Source organism: Hippoglossus stenolepis, chromosome 4 (genome assembly GCF_022539355.2).
Source record: "Hippoglossus stenolepis isolate QCI-W04-F060 chromosome 4, HSTE1.2, whole genome shotgun sequence".
NCBI lineage: Eukaryota > Metazoa > Chordata > Actinopteri > Pleuronectiformes > Pleuronectidae > Hippoglossus > Hippoglossus stenolepis.
This window is the reverse complement of record NC_061486.1, coordinates 10,490,758-10,506,043: the sequence shown is the minus strand read 5'-3', so window position 1 is coordinate 10,506,043 and position 15,286 is coordinate 10,490,758. Positions and strand designations below refer to the sequence as shown.

Genomic DNA, 15,286 nt, shown 5'->3' with positions numbered 1-15,286 from the left:
ACATTGTGACTGTGTGTATTTGTCTGAGTCTCTCATGACGGCCCTCTTCTTCTCCCTCAACAGACTTGTCCCATGTTCCGCCATCATATACAGGACTGAAAGGAGGGGGCAGAGTAGGTAGTGTAGGGGGAAGCGGTTCAGACGAAGCCATCCGCTCCATCCTAGAGCAAGCTCGCCGAGAGATGGAGGCCCAGCAGGCGTCACTGGAGCCCCTCCTCAAAGCCTCGTCTTCCTCCTCCTTAGCATCGCTATCTCAGAGGGACCTCCTGAACTCTCACCTCACGGCCCCCCTGCCCCCTTACAACCCCCTGGCACTTTCCCTCAAGAAGACCCCCTGCTCCCTCTTGTCCTCGCCCTCATCCCCGTCTCCAATCCTCGACTTCAGCTCCAGCGTGAAGAGAGAGGGCAGGGGCTCTTCAGGGTTCGACTTTTCTGCTGACGGCGCTCTCAGGCTGAGTCGTAGCAATGAGAGCTCGGCCCGCTCTGGAAGCTCCGGGGGAGTGGGTTACTGGAGGGAGCAGTGGTGGAGCAACATGCACACAGACCCCCGCAGGACCATATCGAGCCAGACAGGAGAGGAGAACCACAACCTGGAGGACTCCAAAGAGGTGAGATGGAAGGAGAGCAAGAGCTTGTGTGTGAGCTTCATCTGCCTGTGGTCTGTTTTTACGACTCTGTTTTCACTCTACAGTGGTTCCATGTCTGAGCCTTTCTCCCGGTGTGTGTTTTAGGGAATATTGAGTGACAGCCTGTCTCGGCACAAACCCTGGAACAAGTTGAACCAGAGGAGCAGAGAGCCATACCTCCGCATGCAGCCATGGCTCAATGGAGATCAGGGGCAAAACACACACATCCAGCCTGCTCAGAACCAAGGTAAACAAATAACACACACACACATGCACACTCACAAGCACAGAGTATTAGGATTCGAACAATCAGGTTCCTTGGGCTAGAGCATTACCCTGAAAGCCTGATTAGAGCTAGTGGCTAGTTGTTACTGTCAGTCTGTCACTCACTCCAGCCACCCCCCACCTCCCTCCCTCCTCCATCTCATCTCCCTCCCTCCTCCCCCCCGTCCTCTCTCCTCCCACCATCCCCCCCATCCCCAGTGCTGTGGCAGTGTCAGCCAGCAAGCTGCTGGTTTGTCATGTCATAGACAAGTTAGTATTGCAGCGCCAGATGGCAGCTCTGTGTGTGTGTGTGTGTGTGTCTGTGTGTTTGTGTGTGTGCGTGCGTACGTGTGTGTGTCTCTTTCTCTCTGGGGGTGTAAACAGCAGCTAATGTACACTGACAGCTCCTCGTGACTGCTCTCTTCCAGCCTGCTGAGCTGCACAGCAGTACTACACAGACAGAGGCAGGGAGATGAAGAAAGAGGAGGAGGAAGCCAAAAAAGCTTCAAAATGAAAACTTAAGCACCTCTGCTGTTTGTTTAACAGGAATTAAATTCGTTGATGTAGTATGACTGAAGTCCCGCCCAAACCCAGCAGGAGGAGAAGATGAAACTCTGCTTTCTTACACAGTAACACACTTGCTAACCTGTGTGATATTTCTCGCCCTGTCTGTTCCGCTCAAGCAGAGGGTACTCCCAAGACATCAGCGAGCTGCAGCCCCGCTCCAGAGTCGCCCCTCAGTTCAACTGAAGAGTCTGTCAACGGTCTCGCCGGGGATCCACTCGCTTCACAGTCCTCCAGTCTCAAACCTCTGTCTGAGGATCCCTCCGGTGGGGAGTCTCAGCCCGGCACCCCACTGCCTGTACCTGGTCACTCAGGTCTCAGCATCCAAGAGATGGTGGCAATGTCTCCTGAGCTTGATACTTACGCCATCACCAAGAAGGTTAAGGAGGTGTTGACTGATAATAACCTTGGTAAGAAACATTGGGGTTATAGCTGCTCTTTCATGCTGTGTGTCGTTTTGCTGTCTGTGCAGTTTATTTGGTCCTTCCCTTTCCCCTTCCCTTCCCATTGATGAATTTAGCCATTGAAGCAGTTCTCAGAAATAACCATTCCATTTCCTCTCTCTCCTAACCAGGCCAGCGTCTGTTTGGGGAGACTATCCTGGGTCTGACTCAGGGTTCTGTCTCAGACCTGCTGGCCAGGCCCAAACCTTGGCACAAGCTCAGCCTGAAGGGCAGGGAGCCCTTTGTCCGCATGCAGCTCTGGCTCCAGGACCCGCACAGTGTGGAGAAACTCATGGACATGAAGCGCCTGGAGAAGAAAGGTGTGTTGTGGAAGAGCACTGGGGAGAAACAAGCGCACACTCTATAGCATGGCGTCAAAAAAGCTGTTTTAAGAACGCCCTTATTTTAGAAATACATTAACAATAAAACACAAGCAGCGGCCCTTGAATTACACATGCACATCTGCACAGACAATATCCTTTGTGCAGGACAGCAGAGCATGTTGTGCAGATCACAGTCATCTTGGTGTGATGTCAGTACCAATCAGGACTGCAGACATCACGTACTGTATTAGATGTGACAGCTAGGGGACTGCCGGGGGCCTGCTTACTCACAGTCATCAGCATTCCTCTTCATCATCGTCATCATCATCATAATCATCAGTGTCTATATTCTTGTATTTTTATAATTTGCTAGCCCACAGCCGGCTCTATCACTCCATCATTCTTTATTCCCTTTCTCTTTGCACAAAGTGTTTAGGAATCAGCTCAGCCAAGAGGCCTCACCCTGCCTGCTGCCTCGGAGTGACCCCTTACTGTCCACTTGAAGCTCTCTCTCTGTGGAGATGCATATTTGAACATGCCAGTAGGCACGAGCATCCAGGATCAGCTTACGCTCCTGATATCTTGAACTACTACACACAAGGGCAAAAAACAAAACTGACCTTACACCAGTGTGTTTCAGGGCTGCATGTGCAGGGGGGGGTTACTGTCCATTCAACTTCTTTTTAGATTATTGACCCCAAAGTAATGCATCCAAATAGCAATGGCAAGTAGACCTGGCTAGCAGCTGAGCCCAGAGGAAAGACACGGACCTAGTCTAGAGTAACCGTATTTGACCTCTCACCCTTGTGGTAAAAGCCTGTGAGGCAGCACACAAGTTCCAGAGTTGTTCTAACCTTGCTCTGAGGGGTTTTCCCTGCAATGCTAATATATCTCACTGCGTGTTATTGGGGTTGAGAAAATGTCAACCTCATGCAAAGCTGCCATGAGCTGTTCATTTTCAGCCGCTGTTACCTGGAGGGAATGGTGCTGCCTGTTTGCTGTAAAATGGAAGAGATAATTTCATTGTTAGGATTCATGAGTTAGGCGACAGCACCATCTAGTGGCTGTTGATGGTGCTAATGAGAATACTGTTCAGCTAGGTAGTAACAATGCACAAAAGGTAAAATATTTCCGGGTTGAATGCATTCGTCAAACATGGAATGTCCACAGGGACATAAAAATACCAAATATTCCAAAACAACCTGAAAAATATTTCATTACTGTCACATTTAAATTATAAATAGTTTTGTCTATAAAATCCAGTCCAAGATGACATCTGACTTTTTCTCCGACCAGAAATTTAAAGCCATTATAACAATAATAAGTTAAGCATATATAATGATATTGATACATTTTATAGTGCTTTTAACACAGCTTTAAGACAGGTTACGTTTAAAAACAGAAAGCAAAGTACTAGAAATATAAAATACACTTCATTATTTTTACATTGAAAGCAAAAGCCCCAAGAAGATCAAATCAACAAGTAAATGTTGAGGAAGCTGGTGTCAGTTTTAATTCATCATTATTATTATTTGCAATTTTTTCACCCAAAAAAATGCTCAAATCATGAATTGATTGCAAAATTGGTGCATATTGATTTTCTTTAAATCCACTAAATGACTAGTCAATTAACTATTTCATCTTAAATCCAAAGCTAATACATAATAGCTGTTTGGACTAATCTCATTCTACTTCACATGAATGTTGCTTTTCAAGAGACACCTCTCTCTAAATTAGAGATTTTAGACCTGACTACCAACCTGCGGCAGATATTTTATAATTGACAGTCTGCACATTAATTCAATAAATAATTGTGTTATTTCTGTTGTTCTGACTTCCCCCCTCCTGTCTCTGTGTGACTTTTCAGCCTACATGAAGAGGCGGCTGAGCTCCCTGAGTGACAGCCATTCTGTGGAAGGGGTCTTGGTGGGGACAGATTACCTGCAGGGCGCCCAGAGCCCAGGGCATCAGCATTTGAAGAAGGCCAGGGTGGTGTTGGGCCCTGAGGAGAAGGAGGCCCTAAAAAGGGCGTACCAGCAGAAACCCTACCCCTCCCCCAAAACCATTGAGGAGCTGGCCTCCCAGCTCAACCTGAAGACCAGTACAGTCATCAACTGGTTCCATAATTACAGGTCAGCATGTGGAAGAAAGAGGCACCTTGACATTGAGCTGTAACTGTCCAGGGTTTTCATTTATTAACAGTTTTTTAAGGGATTTTATAGTAATTAGATTGATTTAATTTAACAGTAAGATGATTTATTTCTAAAAAAGTTATAAAACAGTACTTTGTTGTTGAGAGAATACTGATATGTTTGGAGGTTAATACCCTGTACATGAATTCTCTAGACAAGTTTTTGTCTGTCCCTCTGTGTAGTTTGTCTTCTGTTTGACAAAGGTTTTTATACTTTAACCGGCTTGACTAAACCCATGTGTCTTCTCTAGGTCACGTATCCGGCGAGAACTTTTCATAGAGGAGATCCAGGCAGCTGGAGGGGTAGTAGGAGGGCCTGGCAGCGAGGGGGGATCTCCTTCCCTCCGTGGGTCCAAATCAGGAGAAGGGGACAGCTGTGATGGGACAGAATCTGAGGGCACGGTGGAGATACGCCAGGGACTGGGGATTGGCCTGGAGGATCACAGAGGAGCATGCAAAGACCATGATATGGAGGCTGAGTCTGAGGCAGGGGGCTCTAATAACTCCCCTGCTCAGCTAGACTGCACCACCTCAGGCTTAGTCGGGCCGGGCTCCAGCTGTGGACTGGGGCTCTTCAGCCTCACAGAAGCGTCCTCCAGTAGCCATGCCTCTAGTACAAACATCCCAGCCTCTGGCCCTGCCAGAAACCCCAGGGACAACAATCTGCGCAAGAAGAAAGCAGCCAATCTCAATAACATCATCCACAGGCTGGAGAAGGCTGCCAGCAAAGAGGATCCCTCAGAGTGGGAGTTCTAGCTCCCCCTGACCATCCTTCATCCCTCTTGTTTCATAACCTCACGACCTCTAACCTTGGACCCCTCCTGCTCTGTTCCAGTTGGAGAGTGGACACAGCCAAAGTCAAGCTCAGCAGCCATTTTTATTAAATAGAAGCTTTCCCAAAAGAGGAAAGAAACAAAGAGTGGTTGGCAAAACCCTTAAAAAGAAGATTTACTGAATACCTAGAAGAACAAAATAAGAGAACTTAAGTGTCTCTCCTTTTTTTTAAACTGAGTTTTGTTTTTGTACTGAGAAAAGCACTTAGCCGTCCTGCTGGCCTCCGGCCCTGCTGTACCTCCCCCTATCACCAGCCACTGGTGCACCAGACTGGTTAGTCCTGAGCTGGGGTCTGACCCACAGCTGGGGTTGAAACCTGGACTCAGTAACACAGGCAAGGCCTGACACAGCAGCTGTCACAGTGATAGACACTGATAGATGATAGATAGAGACAGGAACTCTCTTACAAGAACTCTCACTTTCTTAAAGGAGATTTTTTCCGCTCTTCTTCTCACCTCCCAAGTGTCCACAAACCTCCCCTCACTCAGTGAGACGCCTCATTTTTCACACTGTAGAGTGACTGTTACAAACCCTTTGCCTTTTTCACTCACTGCGTGTGTGTGTGCGTGTTTGTATGTTAGGGGTTGTGTCAGTGTGCACCTGTGTGTGTGTGCGGGGTTGTGTGTGTCCACACCCTAAAATGGTGTGTGTGTGTGTGTGTGTGTGTGTGTGTGTGTGTCTCTTCTCAATGGCAGCATGTTTTCTTTTTTATCTCACTCCTACACTCTTAAGAGGGTAGTGGAAGGCCTGCCGGCTGAGCTGCCATGGTTACTGATGTAAGAAAGATGAACTTTGACCTGTTGTGTCCCATATCCTATCCTGCTGACAGCCATGTGATGGCCAGAAGGATCTATAATTCCTCACAAACACACGCACTCATCTGAAGAGGAAGGACGGAAGGAAAGAAGGAAGGAAGGAACCCTCTTTTTGCCTCCTCAAACCCTTCTTTCAAGGATGAAGGATGATCTCTTTTTTTTTAAATATTGCAATTTGGTTGCCAATAAGAGATTGCAAAGTCTATTGACTCTAAAGAGTACAAAATAGGGAATTTTAGGAAGCATTTTTAATTAGTACAAAATGAGAACAGAAAATAAGAGAATAACAAGTTACTGTTTTTAAAAGAGAAAAAAAATACAAATTAGAATGGATTAATGTTGCATTGTTGAAATACGATACAATGAATTTCACGTAGTACTGTAGCTGTCTGACATGGTGATACTTTGCGTGTCTCTCGTTGTTTTAGGTTGTGCACGTCACAGCTTTGCCCAGCACTGGACCTGCTGGGTGCGTGTGAGAGTGTATGTGTGTGTGTGAGCGTTCATGTGTATGTGTGTATGTGCACCACCGACAAATTTTCTCTGTTCACAAACACACATCTTTTTATAGGCCAAATCAGGAAGAGTGTGTGCGCATCTGTCTGTGTGTTAGTATTTGTATTTGCCTGCATGAAAGTCAGGGTCGAGGTCAATTCACTCAAAGTAAAATTTGAGAAGTAGATTAATAATAATGAAATTCATGACTGAAAAAAAAAAAAGACCAGACACAGTTTTATGGAAATGAATTGCAATGTACAGAACTTGATGAATCTGTAGTTTCTGTCGATCGCCGTCAAAGTGAATTCACCACAATCCTGGTGCGAGCAGTTTCCACTCTCCTCCAGTCTGATCCTGTATCCAGGGATGTTAAGTCTTTTTGCATTGAATTCTACTGTATACACTACAAATTCTAAGGCATATCACCTCCTCCCTGCCCCACACAAGCCCTCAGTGCCTGTCAGCCCACTGCCTCCCCTTTGTGTGTGTGTGTGTGTGTGTGTGTGTGTGTGTGTGTGTGTGTGTGTGTGTGTGTGTGTGTGTGTGTGTGTGTGTGTGTGTGTGTGTGTGTGTGTGTGTGTGTGTGTGTGTGTGTGTGTGTGTGTGTGTGAATGTGCGTCTGTGAGGGTGCATGTACACGCATGCTCGTCGCGTGTGCACAAGTGTGTGCGACTGCGGAGTGTCTCGTGTTTCCAATGAGTGGGGTCATATTTCGTATCTACTTGCACACACTACTAGTGCACAACTGACACCCTTCTTTAAGCTGTTTGATGCGTTACCATTACATTAATCTTATCACAAAGTAGTGTAATACTATGATTTACTGTAGCTTGGTTTTATTGCTATTTTGCATTTATAGTTTGGTTTTTATTCTGCTTATTTATAGGTGCTGTATTTTTCATTTAATGTCTTATCATTTGAGTTGTCTATTTTTTAAGGGATTATACTGTTCCTGAGGGCAAGTAACATTTTTATTAGACGTATAGACTGCCGGCAGTATTGGTTAATATTTACAAAGATGTACTAGTTCTCATTTGTTTGTATATTCATGAATCCTAAAGTTTAGTGTCATTTCAATAGCTTTGAAAAAATGTGTTTGCTACAGTCCATGCTCCCGTAAGCATTAAGCTTTTACCACGACAGTTATGCTCTTAAATCGCTAGCTAGAGAATCAAAGGACATATCAAGATCAGTGGATATATGATAGCATATCTCTTTTCCTGTTTTCTATTCTCCGATCACGTTTTCTTTACTTTTTATTTGGCTGTTTCTTGGGCAAGCCCGACACTAACGCTCGGCAGGGCATGCAGCTTTCTTTAAGAGTTCGACCGCGCGTTAATCACATCGACGTAACGAACAGGTCCAAGTGTATACACTTTGTCCAATAGGTCAAATGAAATTAACCTAAACTTGAGAACGCGTGTTAAACTTGAAAGAGGTCATATCTGCCAAATTGAGATTAGAGAAGTGTACCAGCTGGCAGGTGTGCTACGCCAGATTGAAGCGAGATAGCCAGCCTATGATTATGCAGAATTTCTATTGCAGTCCGTAACAAAGCACTTATTAGGATCTTTTTTGAAGACTTAACCGTGGACAGGGTCTGTAAACACTACAGCAGAGCGCGGTCCCGGGATCCTGGGAAATGTTTGCCTTTTTTAAAAAAGTGGTTGTGAACCAAGCACAGACTCTTATCCGCATCCGAACACTAAAAAAAAGAAATATTCAAGCATAAGATCGCTGTCCCCCTGTTTTCTACACGATGAACTGAATACAGCTGCCCCCTCATTTCAAACTATAGACAGAAACATTGTCCTGTACACTTGTAGATATTATGAGTTTTTATCTCGGTCCATCCTCAAACCTCCGCTTTCCCTGAATCTATATCCAGATATATTCAAAAGTTACTGATAATCTCATTGCACTGCATTAAGATGCATTTGTTAAAATTGGATTTTGTGATGCATCTAATAATTCCTAATAACTCCTCAAACATTGGCTCTTCCTGAGGACGACGGATGTAAAACACATCAGGTCTCCTGCAGAATAACGAAAGCTCGCTGCCTTCTGTTGGACGAGCTCGGACTGGACAACCACAGTATGTTTTATGGTGATGAATAGCTACTGTAAAGTAAAAGCACTTAACCCATCAGCCATTTTATAGCCAGATCCATCAACTCACCTAAACCACGTGAGATCATCAGATTTGTGCCTTTAACTGCCAAGCAGGGCACCAAACTTGTGATGTCATTAGATGTGGACGACTTCGCCTGATTTCTTCATAACTCGTCTTGATCCGAAATTCATTTCTCGCACACTTCGTAGTGGTACTTAAAAGTCAACTTTTCCTCAGCCCTCCGCAGAGGGTTGTATATAATTGCTGGAGTGCAGTGAAACCGATAAAAAAAAAAAGAGAAAAAACAAGCTCGTGTATTCTTATGACTGACCTGCAGACGCGTTCCGGTCCGGGTCTTATTTCAGACAGTTGTTTTCCCACAATGCATTTCTTACGTTGTACATAACCTAACTAGCGGCGAGAAAAGGCCAGAGCATCGAATGAAGGAGGAAGCATGCAGAAACAGCGTACACTGTAATAACACTGAATTTATTTCATAGGGCATTTTGTATTTTTCTGTTTGTGTCAGGTTTGCTGTGACATTAATAACGGCACTACAGGTATTGATAATGACGTGTGCCAATTCTAATGGTTATTTGGAAAAGAGACGTGTAAATACGGTCGATCAAGTAGCTATTGATTCACTATTGTCACAGTATGCTTTTTGTTCGAAGGCAGGAGGAGAGAAGGGACGATTCAGGACTTTTCCATGATCCACAGATATTTTTCTACAAATTTAAATCAGATGATTCTATACACTGTTGAATAACATTGTAAAGGTGTAACAGATGCTGTATATCATATCATGTTTTCTGAAGTCGTAAAGCTTTACTGTATGATCTGTTGAAGTAGTGGTTATTCATTTGACATATTAGTTGTAATGGAAGCCCGAACAGCAGCACTGGTCACCATATTCAGGAAAAAAAAAAATGAAAGAAAAGAAAAAAAAACCTCAGATGTTTTTTGTAATACTTTTAGAATATATCTTATGAAGTGGGTTTTGTAAGGAAACACTTTCCAAATCAGTGGTGCTGTATGCATAGCACACTCAGTAATACATACACACACAACACAGCACAATACACTCATCCTCTAACCCCCTTCTCCACTTTACTCACGTGCTTTTGTTTTTTTCCCCCGCTCACCTCTTACATTGTCTCCGGCTGATTTTTTTAAGTCTTAAACCATTTCCTCTTTATCTCCTCTCGGTTTTTTCTCCCCCATCGACTGTACAACGTTCGACTCTGGAACGATAAAACATTGCAGCGAAAAACTCACAAGACTTTAAAAAAAAGAAGAAAAAAAAAAAGAGGAAGCAAAAAGCCAAATGGTGAAATAGTTCTCCACCTCTGTCGAAAGGTTGCTGACAGTTTTTCTCTCTGTTTGCTGCTACCTAGTGTCGTCGCTTCAGTTCACCCCATAGCTTAAACCACAGTGTAGTCTGACAACCAAATGACCCGGGGAGATCTTCACCCCCCCCCCCACACCCCCTGTTTGGAAAGCTTTAAGATGCTTGTTGAGGCTTTATCAAGTTCAGAGTGTTTGACGATGATATTTCACAGCTTATCATCAACAATGTGGAAGTAATAATTCTCGTAATAACCTGTCCCACTGCTTATTTTTGTGAGTGTGTGCGCGTACGTGTGTGTTGTAGTACAAAAGGCTGCATGACTGTAAAGGGATGGTTAAAGATGTTGTTTTTTTTATTTTAAATGTTGTTTCCCGAGCACTTCTGTCACTCCTGAGATGCTTCTTTTTTTGTCCTTCGGGGTCTCCCTCCCTTTTGTTTCCCCCTCATGTATCATCGTTTTCTTTATCTTTCTATTTACTAAACGTATCATGTTGTCTGTTCTCAGCACTGTAAAACAGTCCCTTCTACAACATTGAAAAGCAATATCACTGTATGAAACGTTCACAATGTATTTGTTATGATTGACATTTGATTCATCATCATTATTATTCACATGCACCCTAGGTGTGATAATTGAAGTAAATCTCTTTTATACAAATACTAAAAGTGTACTGTTGTAGTTTTTTTTGTTCTCACATGTGGATGGTTCTGTAAAATAAGTATTCTCAGAGAAAGAGATGAGTAGGAAAGTGGGGTCTACATAGGTTTTCAATGATATTGGATTTCTTCTGCATTTTGCTGCTGCCACAGGTGAGATGTTTTGGAAACTTAAAATAAAATAAAAATAAAAACAAATCATCTAATGAAAAAATATAAATTTTAAACTCTCTTCATCTTTTCTCCGCCCTCTACAGGCCGCTATGCAGAGCTGCAGGTGGAGTTCTCCTCTGCTGTGCGTACCAGCGCCGAGCAGAAGGAGCTGATTCTGAAGCTGGAGCACGACCTGAGCACCATCCAGGCCATGTCCTCCCTGCCACGCCCCGACGCCGACGGGTCGGAGGTCACCAACATGGGGGACATTCCTGATCCGATCAAAGAGGCCAGCGCCATGTTTTCTGGTACGCAGAGTTAAAGAAAAGTTTAAGTACAAGGAGGAAATTTGAAATGTTCAGTGACAGAAACCTCAAGTTGGCTTTGTTAGAAGGATTAAAATGTTAGAATGGCACCTGGAGAGCTCATTCCTCTGCCACGGCTGGACAGTCCTCTCATGAAACCACATTTAACTTCACTAGATCCACATTTTTATTTAGATCTGCGCCAAAATCGCAAACACATGAATTATTTTCTGATTATTCCTCTGATCTCGGGAGAATTTAATTGGTTCTTTCTTGGGTGAATGGCCCACCCCTCCACAAAATTACACGGAAATCATTTGAGAAGTTTTTTTGCTCAATCCTGCAAACAAACAAACGCTGATGAAAACACAACCTCCTTGGCGGATGAGGATCCATCTGGCTTTCTATAATGGTCTCCACTGATTCTTTCCCTGTCTTCAGTCGTTCGTCATCCCTCGTACACGTTTGTAAAAACCAGTTACATGTTTTCACAGCAGAGAAATCTACGTATTTTTTGTTAGAATGCACCATGTTCATGTAAAACACCATTAATCATAGTGAGAAGCTAAAGGAGAAAATAGCTTTCGGAGCCTTTATCAGTAAATGTACTGTTCAGGTGAAAATCATCAGGGGTGTTTTAATTGTCTGCTCATTAGAATTATTTTCCTGTTTGGCTAAATACAAAATATCATGGGAAGACCAAAAAAGATGATCTGAATCTCAAAGTTAAATATTCAGAATAAACTTTTGATGCATCATAACTGTCACATTTCTTTACTTGTCTGTAAATTAAAAGGGTTAAGACAAACTGTTTTAATAAATATTCCAGCTTTGGTAAATTTCCACATTGAACAGTGTTAATGCCAAAAGAGATTAAAGCTCATTGATGCCGTTTCAGTCCTCATGAGCATAAAAATGAAAATACTGAAGTTTGATGTAATGAGGTAACCTTCTGATTCAGACTCTGTATTTGAGGGAGTTAACATATGTCAGCCGTCAGATTAGAGGGAGTGTGTCCAGTTTTCATTAGTTAGACTCTCACCATCTGTCTGATAGTGAAACAGATTAACAACAATTGACCCATTTTCCAGACATCATTGATCATACTGTGACTATATCTGCATATAAATAGAGGAAAGTGATTTATTGGCTCTAAGTGTTGTGTTATCTGTTCTTTTCCTGCTCCAGGCTCAGGTGTGAGCCCACATCCCGAGCTTCCTCAGGGCCAGATGGACTCGCTGCTCTCCATCATCTCCAGCCAGAGGGAGAGGTTCCGTTCCCGCAACCAGGAGCTGGAAGTTGTGAGTCACGATCCCTCTCACACACACACACACACACATGCACACACACACATACACACACTGTTGTATTCTGGGAGAGCTCATTTCTCCTCCATGTGCTTCCTGTGTCCCCTGCAGGAGAACCGCTCCCTGCAGCAGACCATGCAGGCCCTGCAGAACGAACTGGACAGCCTGAGAGCCGACAACATCAAACTCTATGAGAAAATCAAGTTCCTGCAGAGCTACCCCAGCAAGGTGCGTATCGTGAGTGTTTGTGTGACTGAAATCTACATGTGTGACATTCATGGTTTAAATATCATGATCGTATGGAATCTACCACCCTGAAATACTTGGGAGTGATATTTAGCTCTGTGTGTTTTCTGTGTGTCGCAGGCTGGAGGCAGTGACGACACCGTCATGCGTTACTCCTCCCAGTACGAGGAGAGACTGGATCCATTTGCCTCCTTCAGCAAGAAGGTGCAAGACAACACACGATTCATCAACCTGCCAATTTCCTGCTTTATTTTGTAGTTTACCGCCAAATCTTTACTCATATTCTGAATGACGGGATATTTCCTACTAAGTGTCAGATCAACATAATAAAAACATTTTGTTCTGACGTGAAGCATTTATCCAGATACGTAGTTTATGCTGGTTGAGGAGGAGTTTTGTGCTTTACTGAAAGTAGTTCTGGGAAATGTAAAATCATCTAAATGTGTTTATTTATTTGACTATTTTTACATAATGTTAAATGTGTTGTTCACAATTTCCAAAGATGATGAACTTTAGTGGAGGTTAACTTCTGTGTGTTTTCAGGAGCGTCAGCGCCGATACCTGAGCCTCAGCCCCTGGGATAAGGCAACTCTGAGCCTGGTAACACTCACTCACACACGCACACACGCACACACACACACACACTCACACACACACACACACACACACACACACACACACACACACACACTCAAACACGTACTAGAGTGCATCTCGGGCTGCACTTTTCTGTTCGAGCTGGACTGAGCCTGTGAAAATTAACCGAAACCAACAGGAATATTGTTTTTTGTGTCCGAACCCGACCTGACTCAGACACATGCAGGATAGAAACTTGACTGAACCCGACCCAAATATAATTTTCAAAAATTTGTCTGAAATCTGGTTTGTTGTCCACACTCCTTATCTGATCGTTTATTTTTGTCTCTTTAGGGACGAATGATTCTCTCCAACAAAGTGGCCCGGACCATTGCTTTCTTCTACACCCTGTTCCTGCACTGCTTGGTCTTCTTGGTGAGTCTCTAATCTCTAAATACGAGGAGCTTCTTTAAACACCACGAATCATTCTGTGTGTTCAGCTTTAGAGAAACTGAACTGAATCGTCCCCTGTGATCCTTCAGGTTCTGTACAAGACCGCCTGGAGCGAGAGCATCGGCAGAGACTGCTCCGCTTTCTGCGCCAAAAAGTGAGTGTGCACCCGGCAGCTGGAAATGACCCTGGAATCGTCCGGGTTTTATATCATGTGTGAACTCAATGTGTCGTTTAAATCCTTACAAGTGGAATAACATTCCTAATTTTCTGTGTTCTCCAAGGTACGCTGACCACATCCACCGTTTCCACGAGAACGACCAGAACCTGTAAGCGGAGCCACGGTGACGTCTTCTCGTCCCTGTGAGATGAGGCTGCTCCAACATTCAGCAGCAGTTTACTTAATGATGGAAACTGAAGCTCACATCTCCACCAGGGGGCAGCTGAGGGCTGTAAACTGTTCATCAAAGGGTTGATTGATTCCAACAGAGATTTTTCTTTTTCATTTCCAGCTTCTTGACCTTTGATTGGTTGACTTATTAGAAAACTGTAACTGAAGCATCTTAGATCGACATGATGCTGAAAGCCAATCACTAGTCGTTAATGTGCTGTCGTTGCAGAAGTTTAATGAAGTTAAGATTTAATTACCAAAGGGGCCGCGCAGTACTGGGGCCTTGATGGGTTGATTTCTGAGTTATACTGGAATTTAGAATAAATAGGGAATATAATCATTAAAGAAATAGTTGTTTAAGAGCTGTATTATCATTATATAACAGAATCACCATCGATGTGTGACACACTACAGTACAGTGACTCCACTGTTCATACATTCACACACATATAATCTCTATAGTGATTAAAATAAAACAGAATCAGACAGATGTTGGTTGATATGAAGATTTAAGGTGAAACATATAACTTTAGACTTTGTGTTTAAATGGGGACTTTTATGATTTGTCTATGATGGTTATGGTGGAAGAGGTGGTTACTTTAAGAGGTGATAGTGGTGGAATAGTTTTTTTGTTTTCATTCCAGTTCAGATTTTCTCTACGTAAGAGACTAATATTATTGATTAATTGATAAGTACAGTTTAATGTCTTGAATCCACCTTGTTACTGTTAACCTGCTGTTCACAGATCATCTCTCCTCTTCTGATAGATGATCGCTGCAGCAGTGGTTCATCAGTGGTGACTGTCTGTGATACTAATGTCCAAGATAAATGTGCATGTTCACCTGCTTGCTTCTCTCTTTCAGATCTATTCAAAATAAAGACTATGCAGTAATGTGTCCTCTCATATCTTTTCTATTGGGTTCACAGTTTGCACATGACACAATTCTTAAACAGTCTTTAATTCATGTTGGATGGGTCCTAATTTATTTTTTGGGCACGTCACTGAAAAAGGTCACAGTGAAAATGTCTCTACTCTGACAGAACGTTTGATGTATGAGCCGAGGAGTTGATCTGTTTCTGTTTAAGTCTTTCAAACTGGGGACAGTGGGGATCAAGTTGGTGAAGTCAAACAGACACAAATGTGTTTGGAACAAGTAGATTTTCACTTTTTGTATTTCC

At 43.4% G+C, this 15,286-nt stretch overlaps 1 protein-coding gene across 5 annotated transcripts in view; it reads left to right on the top strand.

Moving 5' to 3' along the window:
* cux1b (cut-like homeobox 1b) overlaps positions 1 to 14,999 on the top strand; it is a 63,291-nt gene extending 48,292 nt beyond the window's left edge. For 3 of the 5 annotated variants that reach the window (XM_035154562.2, XM_035154564.2, XM_035154566.2), the window contains 6 exons: positions 64 to 608; positions 732 to 873; positions 1,574 to 1,864; positions 2,029 to 2,217; positions 4,088 to 4,352; positions 4,663 to 10,688. In XM_035154562.2, the coding sequence (XP_035010453.1) occupies positions 64 to 608; positions 732 to 873; positions 1,574 to 1,864; positions 2,029 to 2,217; positions 4,088 to 4,352; positions 4,663 to 5,167 (1,937 nt within the window). In that variant the 3' untranslated portion in view covers positions 5,168 to 10,688. Of the gene's footprint in view, positions 1 to 63; positions 609 to 731; positions 874 to 1,573; positions 1,865 to 2,028; positions 2,218 to 4,087; positions 4,353 to 4,662; positions 10,689 to 10,936; positions 11,141 to 12,325; positions 12,439 to 12,555; positions 12,673 to 12,810; positions 12,895 to 13,233; positions 13,291 to 13,620; positions 13,702 to 13,808; positions 13,874 to 14,000 lie in introns of those variants that run through there. The other 2 variants (XM_035154567.2, XM_035154563.2) reach the window with 2 other exon arrangements.
* The last annotated feature ends 287 nt before the right edge of the window (positions 15,000 to 15,286 follow it).